At 40.1% G+C, this 13,689-nt stretch overlaps 1 protein-coding gene across 1 annotated transcript in view; it reads left to right on the top strand.

Moving 5' to 3' along the window:
- Positions 1-428: 428 nt before the first annotated feature.
- LOC146003632 (putative cytochrome P450 301a1, mitochondrial) overlaps positions 429-13,689 on the top strand; it is an 87,230-nt gene continuing 73,969 nt past the window's right edge. The window contains 2 exon segments of the mRNA XM_083141954.1: positions 429-471; positions 7,756-7,983. Coding sequence (XP_082998080.1) covers positions 468-471; positions 7,756-7,983 — 232 coding nt within the window. The 5' untranslated portion in view covers positions 429-467.

Raw genomic sequence — 13,689 nt, 5'->3', positions numbered from 1 at the left:
GCTTAAGTTAAAACTCCCTTACATTGGAAGCCTGGAGAGAACAAAACAGGGGTTCCTTCGTAACACGATTTCTTGAAAACCATTTTACACATTTGAATCAACTTCGTGATAAATTGATTAGAAAGGATGAATCTTAACAGTAAAAGTTGTAGCTTTTCCCTTGCTACTATATTTTAGAAGATATTCGTTGTCAAATTTCTCAATATTTGCATAAGGAACCAGCCTTTTCCGTGCCCAGTGCTTCGATGGTGACGTCATGCATCCACGGACAACTGCGCATACGATCTGCGCCGCCGAACGAGCACCCCCTGGCTGAAATCGTGTCATTTGATCGGTGGCGACATCTGAAAACAGCAAAGCAAGATTATGTTTCACAGATCGGCCAACAGATGGCTCTGCTTGTAAGTCGTCGATTTCTATGTAATCATCTCGCACGGCCTTGGATTTAGCCCAGTGTTTGAAGTTGAATGAGTAAGCTTAATATCTTATCCCCTCACTGAGTTGCATAATATTTCATACCGTGCGCCCAAGTAATTGGTACTCCGGGATATTTTGTAAGTACTTCTTTACTTTACAGATTTATTGCTGTAGTTTTATGGCAGTGACAACAGTAGCGCGTGCGTGCGAGCACAAACTGTCAAAGTCTAGAAGCAAAACAGGTAAACTCTGAAAAGTATTCGTATTTTCTTGTGTAATTGCTAAGATTGGCATGCGTAGAAATTTTGCAAGGAAAATGCAATCAGCAGGGTTCTTTATGGTCCAGAACCCATTTACGGTTTCTAATTTTCTCCCCTGAACCGGAATTGAATATATTAAAATTCCTGGAGCTTTAACAGCCTTGGCAAGAACACCACTGAGACTTGTACTTGCTTTTGTAAACAAGTTTACATTTTTTATCCTAGACATATACTGTATGTGTATTGTGCCGTCAAATGCACCAGCATTGGCCGAGTGCGATTATTAGTTTTACTCACAATCTCACCACCGACGGTACAGACTTCGAGTCCCAGTCTGGGATAGGCCATTCTTTGTATTTTCTCATCAATAGCATCTAATCATCCTCCATTCGATTCATTGATTGATTGATTTAGTTTATTTTACTTCGCGTTTTGTGCCTCTTGGCTAATTTGCTAAGATGGGGATGAGTGATGAAATGATGAAATTCACAAACAACCAAGCCCGACCAGGATTCGAACCCGGGACCCTTGGCGTCGCAGCGCGATGTGCTAACCACTCGGCATCCTCCATTCGAATCTATGTTGGTCATAAGCAGGGAACGGATTTATATGTACTAAAATGTGCTAAATATGAAAATACACATTTAGTTATTTTCACCAAAATATGGAGTTACATATGGACTTCAAACTGTAAAAATTTAGCTTTCTAGTAATATAAGACACTACACGAGCTACATATATACAGTCTCGGCATTATAACAATTACGGCGACTGTCTTGAAGAGAAACCAGAAGCGAATCCCGTACAGTCAACGGCAAAGAAAATGGTAGGCAAATTGTCCATCGTTAATTTCATTACTTTTTATTCTACAGCCTGTGTTGTTTTAAAGAAGGAAATTATGTTGGTGCGAAACAGGCATCGCCCTCTGCTTATTGACGTCTGTATTTCAATTCATCATCATCATATTGTGCAATGCAGACCGAATGAAAATGGTGATGGACAATTCGCCTACTGTTTCCTTTGCCGTTGGGTGTACGTGTGCCACAAAATCGAGCTTCTGGAGCTGCTGTCTGGCGTGCAATGGCAATGGGTTGCTCGACTTCGGACTCTCTTCCAGTTCCAACGTTGCCAAAATAACATTTGTAACAACCAGAGGCCGATGTTTAAGCCCTCATTCTCTATTGTTGACAACAATTGTAAATTAACAGGAATTTGAATTGTTAATGTTATACAATAGCAATAGCAAATAGTTGGGAGGTGTAAAATTGAAAAAAAAAAACATTATTGTTCGGATGACAGAAAACTTATAATTAACGCAATTGGAGGGTATAAAAAGAAAGGTTTTAAACTTTCGTTTGTTTAACGTCGCTTCGGACTTAGTCTATTATTCGCAAGAAATTCACGCAACTCTTTCGGTCACAAAGGGACACATGTAACTATTGCACGAACAGTGGCAGCGATTGGGTTCCGAAATTTTGGGGGCAAGGATAGTTTACTTTCCCTTGGTAGATAAAGCAAATGTGGCAAAAAGTGTGGGTAAACTGTCGCCCCACGCCCCCCCCCCTAATTGTCGCCACTGTATACGAATTTTTAGTATGTTGAGAAATGTTCTGAAACATGGAAATAATATGTAAAAATAAGTAAAATATGTCAAATATGAGCCAAAACCTAATATATGTACAAATATGGAAAATAAAAACTGAATTTATTTTGTGGACCGGGTGGCCACAATTAAAGTTACCCAACTCAGAGCCCCCTGTAGCCTGTTTGAGGCATCGTAGAACTCAGAAATTTGGTGAATCTACTATGCACCAGGTTGAAATGTGGCGCTGTACTTCCATGATGGGTTGTAATAATGACGTAAATTGCTCCAATTGGTTATGGATTTGCATTTACCTTTCAATCTTGCAATAAACGAGAGATTATTTTCTCGCAACTTCCAGCCACTAACAAATGTCTTTCTAATTAATAACTCAGATAAATCACTTAACGTGAGTGCTGAACCTCATTATTACAGCGCCACTTTTCAACCTGGTGGCGAAAAATTGAACTATTTATTTTTATCGCCATCCTCTTTCCCATGGTCTGCATAGTGGATTCACCAAATTTCAGAGTTCTATGATGCCTCAAACAGGCTACAGAGATGCGCAATGATAATACAAAATACAACTGATTTCAGCTTCATACATAAATATGTATTTACATATAAATCCGTTCCCTGGTCATATGTGACATTACAGTGGCGGCGATTGGGTTCCAAAACCGCGGGGGGGGGGGTGCAATGTGCCAAAACTGTGGGGGAAGGAACAGTTTATTTCCCTTTGTAGATAGGAAGGTTTAGCATAGTGCGGGGGCAAAACTGGCAGTTGCACCCCCCTCGCCTCCCCTAATCGTCGCCACTGTGTAACAAAAAAGCTACGCAAAATAAGAACGATAAATAGAAGTGACATGATTTTGAGAGTTTCTTGATTGGGTTATCTCTTGATCAACGGATTAGATTCCATCAACAGTTGCTATCTGTTTTTTCCTAGATAAAAGCCCGTTCCATCGTTTCAAGTGTTATTCCAATTGTCCCCACGACCGTGTGGTGCGCTCTATGGGCCCGTGGAATAATTGGTCCGTATGTCTTCAATAATGATTTTGGTCAGAAAGTGACAGTCAACGGTGCGCGGTACAGGGACATGATTACTAACTTTTTCGTGCCTCAATTGCAAGACATGAATGTGGCAGACATGTGGTTTCAGCAGGACGGGGCCACCTGTCATACAGCGCATGCCACAATTCATTTACTGCAAGAAACGTTCGATGACCGAGTAATTTCACGCATTGGCCCTGTTAACTGGCCACCGCGTTCGTGCGATTTGACGCCGTTGGATTATTTTCTCTGGGGATATGTCAAGTCGCACGTCTACGCCGATAAACCAGAAACAATTGAGCACTTGGAAGCCAATATTCGATGCATTATTGCCGACATACAGACTGATGTACTGCGAAGAGTGTGTGAAAATTGGACCTCCAGATTACGTCATGTACGCGCCAGTCGCGGTGGCCACATGCCTGAAATCATATTCAAACATTAATGCCATAACATGATCTGTAAAGTACAACCAATTACATGGTTATTGAAATATTTTTTCTGTGTTTTATTTTAACTTAAAGTTCTCCGCCTCTAAAAAAAACACCCTTTACAACACGAGAAATTCACGCAACCGGTTACACGAATATGAGCTTATGGCCACACTTTTCTTATACTGATAGCGGGCTCAACTGGCGGCTGGCCTGCTTTTTGTTACATAGCTCTATCTGCCCACGAATCATCTTCGGGGTTGTGTGCCTCGATGAGTGTTAACTTGCGGAATAAAAGCTGTAGTGGTAACATCGCTCTCTCGTTACAACGTTGCCAAGTGTATGTCTGTTTCTGTCACTTATTTTTATTGGCTTCTTTGGGTGTTTTGTGTACTATTATACAACTTATATCCGATAAGGGCGCTGATCAACTCACTGCTCACTCTCTGTCTCTCTCTCTCTCTCTCTCTCGTATTACAGTACGTTTGGCAACATGCTGTGTATCCGACACTCATTTGTTTCGGCCCGCCAGGAACTTTCGGTGCCTTGTGACTCGAAAATGCCCGATGTCAGTCGAAGAAAATTCAACAGATCGCTGATTCGTTTTTTTCCAGCCGCCAGCTGGAAGTGCGATCAGTATAGTGCACCTTGCAGAACATTGACGTGTTCAAATATTAACGTTCATACATGATCTAATTTGGCAAATCTGGTGAAAGTATCAGATGACATAGGTACCTCTCATTGGCTGGATGGTTGACATTTGGACAGGCAACGATGCATGGTAAACGTTACCACATTCTGCATAGGAAGAAGAGTTCCTCGGCCCTGACGTCTGGGTTGTAACAATCTTACTCACTTTCAATGTGATCGCTAGAACCCGCAAGTGTCCGTGAATGAACTTGTCAATACATTACACGTTGTCACATCATGTCCCTGAACAATACCTCTTACCCCTCACTCGCTTCGACTTTGGAGGGGGGTTTGCTCTTGAACTAGGCAACGATGCATGGCGAATGTTGCCAATAGCTCAGTCTAGTTCACTGAACTTTTTGACACTCTGTGTAGTGCAGGTGTGCAAGGAAATAGCCAAGTAGACGAATAGCGGTGTTCATGTTCAGAAAATTCAACAAGTGTCTATCTTCTGCTTTACAAGTTAATTTGATTAGTTATCACCCACCACGTGACCATACACTAAACGTTACACCGCTCCAGAACGTAGTGCAAACTGTGCAAACACCAAATACAGCACTTGACACCAAATGAACGAAGTAGACGAGTCGGTGTTGCACCGTGTAACCAACTACAGTGCGCGTCAAATCTCCTGCATATGGCCTTGAACGGCTGAACAGCACCAGCGAATCACAGACGTGCGGCGTTGCCGTTCTCTCCTTGACAAGGCGTTTTGCTCAACCACGCTTAGTGTTGCCCACGGGACGAGACGGAACAGGCTTTTAAAAATTCGAGACGAGACGAGATTGACCATGTGTCATAAGACAACGAATATTTTCGAGACGAAACAGCATTTCCACGAGACTCCACGAGACGAGACAGGCCAAAGTCCTGTCTCGTGGGCAACACTAACCACGCTGTCTCTTTTCCGTGTGAGATTTCGACATGGCACCGCTCCTGTGCGCTGCTATTGGCTATCGCCATGGAGATTTGACGCGCACTCTAGACGCGTGAATGCAGAGAGGGTTAAAAAATGCAGCGAACAAGAAGGTGCTACTGAGTGCACGGAAACAAGCTCGGTCTCACTTCACCTTTCGCGCGTGTGGCAACAGTGCACTTACGTTCAGACGCCTTATCTCGTGGACACTAGTATAGCTTAGATTTAGACAGAAGCTTGCGTATGGTCTTTTTACCTGAACTGGACAACAGTCGCACAGCAATGTTCTATAATTGTAGACGCAAATTCGCCGCAAACGGTCTTCTACCTTGTACATTTCGCGCGTAATTATGTGTTATGGAACTTACAGGTTCATAAACTGATCCAAACAAAAGTAGCATCAGCTTTGACCAGTAATTTTCGCTGAACAATTTGCCTGGGGCGATTCCACCCGTTCTCTCGTGGTTACGTCACATACAGAAACAAATAATGATCATTGCAGTTACGTGACTCCCATGCTAACAACCAATACACTTTGGCGTGGCCAGACAAGGGTTTAGGCAAAGTTGTTAAAGGTGCAGGGATTTTAAATAAATTCAATTCCGGTCCAGGAGAGAAAATTAGCAAGTGTATATGGGTTCTGGACCGTAAAGGACCTTTTCATCTGTAATGTATTTCATTTCGGTCGAGGAACCTCTTTTCCGTATCAATTTAAATACTGTCCACGATTTTTTTTTTCCCTCGTCAATTTAAATACGGTCCAGGGACCTTTTTTCCGGGTCAGTTTAAATGGGTTCCAAGTTCCGATTTGAAATTAATGAATACGCAACTTGGACCGAATTTAAATTGTGCAAGAAAAAAGGTTCCGGTCCTGTTACGGAATCCAATAGAACCTATTAGAATTTTTGGGTTTCTGGATCTATAACAATCCCAGGGTTGTTAAAATTCCAGGAATTTTAAATAAATTCAATTCCCCATCGGTAAAGAAAATTAGCAAATGTAAATGAATGCCTTATTGCAGAAAGGGACCTGAGTCACTTTTGCACAATTCTGAGAAAAACAAGAAAAATCGTATAATATTGATAGTGTAAGAAAGAAATGTACCGCTGTTGGCTCAAATATTCAGCATAAAGAATAGTTAATTTTGCAACCCTCAATGCGGACCCCCGCAGTATGCTGCTAGAGACAGTGGAGATGAAAAAGTTGTGACTCCGGTACCTTTCTGCAATAAAAGTGGAAACTTTGAGAAATAAGACGAGAAATATCCTACAAACGCCCGTTTGTCATTGCCACATAAGCTAGGTTAGGTTATGTTATATATGCCACAGAAAATTAAAGATTCAGCAATAAACGACTGTGTTGCACTTTCTGGACTTTATTGTCGGTGCTTGAAGTACAATAATGTACGAGCTCATACATGCATGTCTTATTCTACATCTGAGTCTGTTTCATAGCCGTGTGTAGTCGGCCACTGAAGAATATCTTCATAAAATCCATTGACGTCGTCTGGTACATACGACAAGGCAGTTCATATGTCCTTCAATTTAGTAAGGTTGATCGTCATATGTGCAACTGGGAACGTACGTGGCGTAGGAATTACAATTCTTGCACCTTTGGACAGATAGAAGGTGTAAGACGTCAAAGCTTTTATGAATTCGGAGACCTTGACAGTACCCTTATGTTCAACACAGTATTCAAAGTAATGATACTTGGAAAACTGAAAATACTGCCTATTCTTGTAGGAAGACATAGTAGTTTTCACAAATGCCACATTTTTTTGTAGACATGAGGTCACCACGTTGCGAAACCAATAATGTTACAGGTGTCAATAAGTTTGACAGTATTTTTACCGCCCGAGCTGCATTACAGATTAGCGTACACAGTTCGTACAACGTATAAATACGGCTAAGTTTATTGCAGAAAAGGACCCGAGTAAGTAACTCGGGTACCTTTCTGCATTAAAGTACACTTTTCGCTGTGCATTTTCTTGGGTATAGCCTCGTGTAACTGACGTCCTTTCTGCACTAAAAGATGTGTCTGTAACTAGGAAAATAAAAAAATACCATTAACTCCGATACCTCAAAAATGTGACTCGGGTCCCTTTCTGCAATAAGCCATTAAAATGGTTTCTAGACCGTAAAGAACCTTTTTGTGTTTAATGAATTAAAATATTGTCCAGGGAAATTTTACCGGATGAAATTAAATATGATTCAGGAACCTTTCTCCGAATGAATTGTGCGAGAAAAAAAGCTTCCGGACTGTTGCGGAACCTAATGGAACCCATTAGAATTTATGAGTTCCTGAACCTTTATCAACCCTGGGTGAAAATGATGGGGAAGATTCGGTGCAATAGCAGTAAAGTTTAGGTTTAACCTTTTTCATTAATATATTCATTTCACATTACAGGTTCCAAGATGATCCTCCTAAGCGCTGGCAGAGGGATTGAAGGACTTATTCAGCGGTCGTTCTCCAGAGCAGCTGGTCTGCTTCGTGCCGAGTCAATTGCTGTCTCTCCGGCAGCAGCAGACGCCAAGGATGACGCAGAATGGAGAAACGCCAGGCCGTTTGAGGAAGTCCCTGGACCAAAGCCTGCGCCAATCTTTGGCAACGTTTGGAGATTTCTTCCTTTCATAGGTAAGAAAGCAGATGGCTAGCTAGCGCAGCACAGCAATTCAGTGTTTTAGTGCAGAGTCAGGGGCGGCGCCAGAAGGGTGCAAAGGGATGCTTGCGCACCCATTAATTTTCTTCCTCACCCCTTCAAAACCCCTTTTTAAAAACCTGCTTTCAACCGAAAACATTATTAACTCTTGCATTGCCATATTACGTTATCACTTACTAAAATCTTGTGGTATATTGAGCGCAGAATGTTTGGTGTTGAAGTGACATCGTTGTAATTGTATACAACACACAAGCAATTTAAAGTAATCTGAAAATGAACCCGTATTTACTTTCCTCTACTAGAAACAGTCTCTACGTGGATGTTGTCTTTCTTTGTTAAAAATTGATTCTCTTTTTAGTAAGAAACAATATTTGTCATTTCATTGGACTGTCTAAACAAGCTTTGTTCGTTTGAAATTGCAAAACATGCGCTTGTTGTGGCCAAAACAAAGAAAAATTAAAATGAGTCACTAGTAGTCTTGCGTTTCGTGGCATATTTTCATAAAAGCCTACTAAAAGTTTATTGCCATGTGATATAATAGCTAAAGCATGCATGCATGTTTCATATTTTCTTCATTTTCAAGATCGCACCCCCAAAAGTTCATTCCGCACCCCAACCCCTAAATGATTAATCCTGGCTCCGCGCTGTGCACAGTAGTTAGGGCAAATATCGCCAAACTTCCTGAGCTATGGAGCTACTTCTAACAATTGAAAGTAAATGGTGAGCTACCAGGGTAGATTGAGATTATGGGTTCATAAAAACGTTAAGATGCAATGAAATTATGGCAATACGAGGAAGAGGTGACAACAAAAAATATGTCGTGACAAACTTCTATTTGCAAGATCTTGTGCTTCGGGAAATTTTAGATTTTGAAATTTGCTAGTTTACTAGATGGAAGTCGGACCTTTTGGTGCCGGGCCCTTCATCATTTCATTGATCATCGACTCATCTGAATCGTCGCGATTAACGCAAGGTTGAAAACTAGGTTAAATAACCACATTGGAACAAAATATAATTCTTTCAATTTTTGTGTGATGAAAAGAAGTGTGTTTTGGAATAAAATAACAGCATCTGTTAAAAGTACTTCAGGCATTTTTTTTTTTTACAAAAAAATGTAGCAACTCTTCTGCTGTGAAGCGGATTCTCCTACTTACATTATATTTATTAATCATAAGTCTTTCTATGATTGGCAGAAGCGACATCAGTTCTAAAAAAAAACTCTGTGTTGGACGTTGGAGAAAGAAGACGAAGTTTTCTTTCTTTTCTGCTCTGTGGTGGCGAAAAGGGAAGACAGACCTTGCGGTGTGCGTAGAGAGCTAACCTCCTCCTCCCCTTTTATGGTTGGTTTTGTTTTGCAGTCATTGAGGAACCTTTGTTCCATTATGTAAAGAGTACTCAAAATTCCGAATCCACGACTTTTGCGACACCGTCGTATGCGACACCAGCATTTCTGCCGTCATATGCAACACTGTATGGAAAATATATTCCATGACAGTTGCGACACCGTCATCTGCGACACAAAGTGTAAATAGCTTCCCGTCACACTTTATCCAGGCTTAGGACTGGCAGCATCATGGAAGCTGGTGTGTTTTTTAAAACCTTTATTAGTTTTCCTTCACACTGCCATCATGGAAGCTGGGTGTTTAAAAGCTGGATGTATTTATCATTTGTCAATGACGGAATTTTTTAGATCCCTTGTCAGTATAGGAGCAGACTGCAATCCCTTGTCAATGTAGAAATGTAGAATGCGTCGTTTCTCTTGTAGTTGGACCAACATCTTACTATATTCATTCTAATTTCTGAACGTGCGCCATTCTCCTCAAAAAGCGCTTAAGATCTCTATGCATTTCAAAGTCTGCAAACGCTCTTTGTATACTCTCATCTAATGTAATGTACTAACGTCGTCTACGTTTCCCTTTAAGATTCAAGGCCCTCCTCTCACATAAGTAGTCGTTGTACACAGCTTCTAATCTTAAAGTCTTCACTAATTGGCACACGTTAGGACTTGACTTTTCCGTCAATACATTAACTGTATGGTTCCATCCCTCGACTGCATTGTTAGTCCTGTGCCGCTGTTGGGAGCAGTTCCACATGGAAATGTCGAAAACAGAGTTGTTCATCCGCTGTTCAACGAAATAATCCAAAAATGTTCTCAATATGTCGTGGTTTGGCGCATCTTCCATCACACACAGCCATTCATCATCGACGTCAGCCACAGGGAGGTAAGCCAGAGCTGAACACATTCTTATACACAGCCGCACGTCTGGATCTGTTTTGTAATCGTTTGTCAGTCCCAACTCCTGCACCTTTCGCCACAAGCATTGGTTATAGTGATAATTACAACCACTGATCTGAGCTTCGGGAAATACTTTCTTCAGAGACGCTATTGCTGCTGCACGTACGCAAATGTCGCTAATTCTGGTAAACAAATTAGAAATCGTAGGGGAAAATCCAAGCAGTGTCGCTTATGAAGGGAAAAAAACAGTTTTTGCCTTAGTGTCGCAAATGACGGTGTCGGAAATGTCGGAACACCCAAAATTCCCATTTATGAAAATGTGAAACGTTAATAACACCGTAATCGAACAAATCATTCAATGATCAAGGGGTTCCTATTATGAGTGAGTAGACACAATAAGACAGTTCTAAATAATCATTTGAGGCTCGAATCATCATTTGAGGCTCGTCGTAGCCTTTTATGATGTATATTTTGAGGGCACAGAGTTGGCAACACTGTGGGCTCTTACTGTAGTTTTTTATGAGGGGGGCCCATTGCCCCCTGTTTACATCTGGCAACACTACCGTAGATTTTTTGACAGTGTTGTTAACCTACTGGGTTTTTCACTGTAAATTTTCATCAAAGGGCCTGAGGGGTCCATGTATTTTTTATGTCTGGCAACACTGTTGGGGGCCTAGTGTTGACGACCTGTGGGCTCTTACTGTAGCTTTTTATGAGGGGGACCTATTGTCCTCTTTTTATATTTGGCAACTCTATTGGATGTTTTTTTTTGAGGCTTGGGTTTTGCCAACCCATCCGAAGAAAATTCCACTATATGATTTTTCACTGGCTAAGCTAACCTACAAATAGGAGTTGGCAGCACTGACGAGGCTCGAATTATTATTTGAGGCTCGAATCATTATTTGATGCTCGTCGGTGTTGCCAACCCACTCTACAAAAATTCCACTATATGATATTTTACAGGCTAAGCTAACCTACAAATAGGAGTTGGCAGCACTGACTTATAAACCCACTGGGTTCTTTTGGCATGTTTTTTCATGATGTGTTGCTAGGCTATTGGGCATCTTGGCGTATACAATGTATATATTTTGAGGGGGGGGTTATGGCTTTTTATGCTGTACGAATACTGGGAGCTTGACAGTGACAACCAACAGAGTAGGTAAACCTACATCCAGGAACTGGCAACACTAGTTTCTGACAGTGAATTTGAAATAAAATATTAAACAAAATACATGAGTAAGCACTGTGGGTACAAATAGTACCAGTGTTGTGCCCCCAACTCCAACTGGGGGAAATAATTGTACAACAATTTGTACCTAATTGTACAATACTTGTACCTAATTGTACAACATACATATACACAGACATAAAAGAGAGAGCCTTCCCGCAACTTACTTCATGTACAATTTATATGATTTTACAACTGTGAAAAGAAAGCATATGTGTTCTGTATGCACACATTTATTCTTATTTTTCGAAGTTGAATGAAAGCACATGTTTTTACGTTCTCGTAATACTAACCTTGCTCCACTGATTTTAAATTGCTTCCATCCGCTTTTTTTTTCTGTGTTATTTCCGTATGCACGCAACATTCGCTTTCAATAGTATAATGAAACACAGAAGGAATGTTAGTATAGCAGGCTCCGAGTTTACAATTTATTAAATTAAACAATAATTTATGTAAGAATATACTTGTACTCACCGAACACAAAATAATAAAAAGCACATGTGAATGTTTGCGTGTGTTTATGTTATATGACGACTGAGTAAAAAAATAATGTTGACTCCCCGAAAGATAAAGTTCCTAGTTCGACATCAGATGCATGCAAATTTTATGTTTTGCTCTCCAAAATCTTGATTTTATGTTTGTGCTATTTGTCATACAGCAGAGGAGGAGGAGGAGGGAGAGGGAGGGGGGGGTACTATCAGCGCCATCTATTAGCAAACAACAGAAATAAAAAGTAAGTCAAACTTTTTCAACACCCAAACATTTTAAACGTCTTCGCTTAGTAATACGATCTAGCTGAAGACGTTTAAAAGAGTACTCTTAGTCGACGAAGCTAATTGCTAGGGCCCTTATATTACTAAAATATTCTTTAATTTGCATATTTCTCATACCGCCATATGTTGTTCTAGTTGACTTCTTCCAAAAAAAAATGCTAATTAGCGAGAGTTAATTAAGCAAGGCAAGTAAAAGAAGCAAAATAGAACAACATATGTGCCGGCGTGAAAATATGTAAAAAATCGATTCAGAGGTGGATCGAATTAAAATTGGGGAATATTTTGCATTTTTTCCCTATAATGTACAAAACATTTACCGTACATAATCCTTTCCATTTACAACAGTATAAAATAAGAGGAATGTGTGACAATATCCATATTAATTAGGAAGGTATGTTGTATGCTAGGTTAGCTAATTGTGTCTTCTACAGATTCACTGTATAGAGGGAAGATGGAAAAAGAGAGCTCTACGGAAACTGACGCTCTTAACAATATTGTACGTTCGTGAAAATTATATATAAATAAGACTTAAGCGTATTATCTGCTTTCATATCAGATTTTACAAACCTGTAAGCTGTAGTGTTTAGGTGACAAGCGACCTGCTCAAATATGATACTGTTGACAATATTGTACGTTCGTGAAAATTATATATAAATAAGACTTAAGCGTATTATCTGCTTTCATATCAGATTTTGCCAACCTGTAAGCTGTAGTGTTTAGGTGACAAGCGACCTGCTCAAATATGATACTGTTGACAATATTGTACGCCCGTGAAAATTATATATAAATAAGACTTAAGCGTATTATCTGCTTTCATATCAGATTTTGCCAACCTGTAAGCTGTAGTGTTTAGGTGACAAGCGACCTGCTCAAATATGATACTGTTGACAATATTGTACGTTCGTGAAAATTATATATAAATAAGACTTAAGCGTATTATCTGCTTTCATATCAGATTTTACAAACCTGTAAGCTGTAGTGTTTAGGTGACAAGCGACCTGCTCAAATATGATACTGTTGACAATATTGTACGTTCGTGAAAATTATATATAAATAAGACTTAAGCGTATTATCTGCTTTCATATCAGATTTTGCCAACCTGTAAGCTGTAGTGTTTAGGTGACAAGCAACCTGCTCAAATATGATACTGTTGACAATATTGTACGTTCGTGAAAATTATATATAAATAAGACTTAAGCGTATTATCTGCTTTCATATCAGATTTTGCCAACCTGTAAGCTGTAGTGTTTAGGTGACAAGCGACCTGCTCAAATATGATACTGTTGACAATATTGTACGTTCGTGAAAATTATATATAAATAAGACTTAAGCGTATTATCTGCTTTCATATCAGATTTTACAAACCTGTAAGCTGTAGTGTTTAGGTGACAAGCGACCTGCTCAAATATGATACTGTTGACAATATTGTACGTTCGTGAAAATT

The sequence above is a fragment of the Lepisma saccharinum genome, chromosome 20 (assembly GCF_977018435.1).
Source record: "Lepisma saccharinum chromosome 20, izLepSacc3.1, whole genome shotgun sequence".
Taxonomy (NCBI): Eukaryota; Metazoa; Arthropoda; class Insecta; order Zygentoma; family Lepismatidae; genus Lepisma; species Lepisma saccharinum.
Note: the sequence above shows the minus strand (reverse complement) of the source record. Positions and strands in the feature narration are given on the sequence as shown.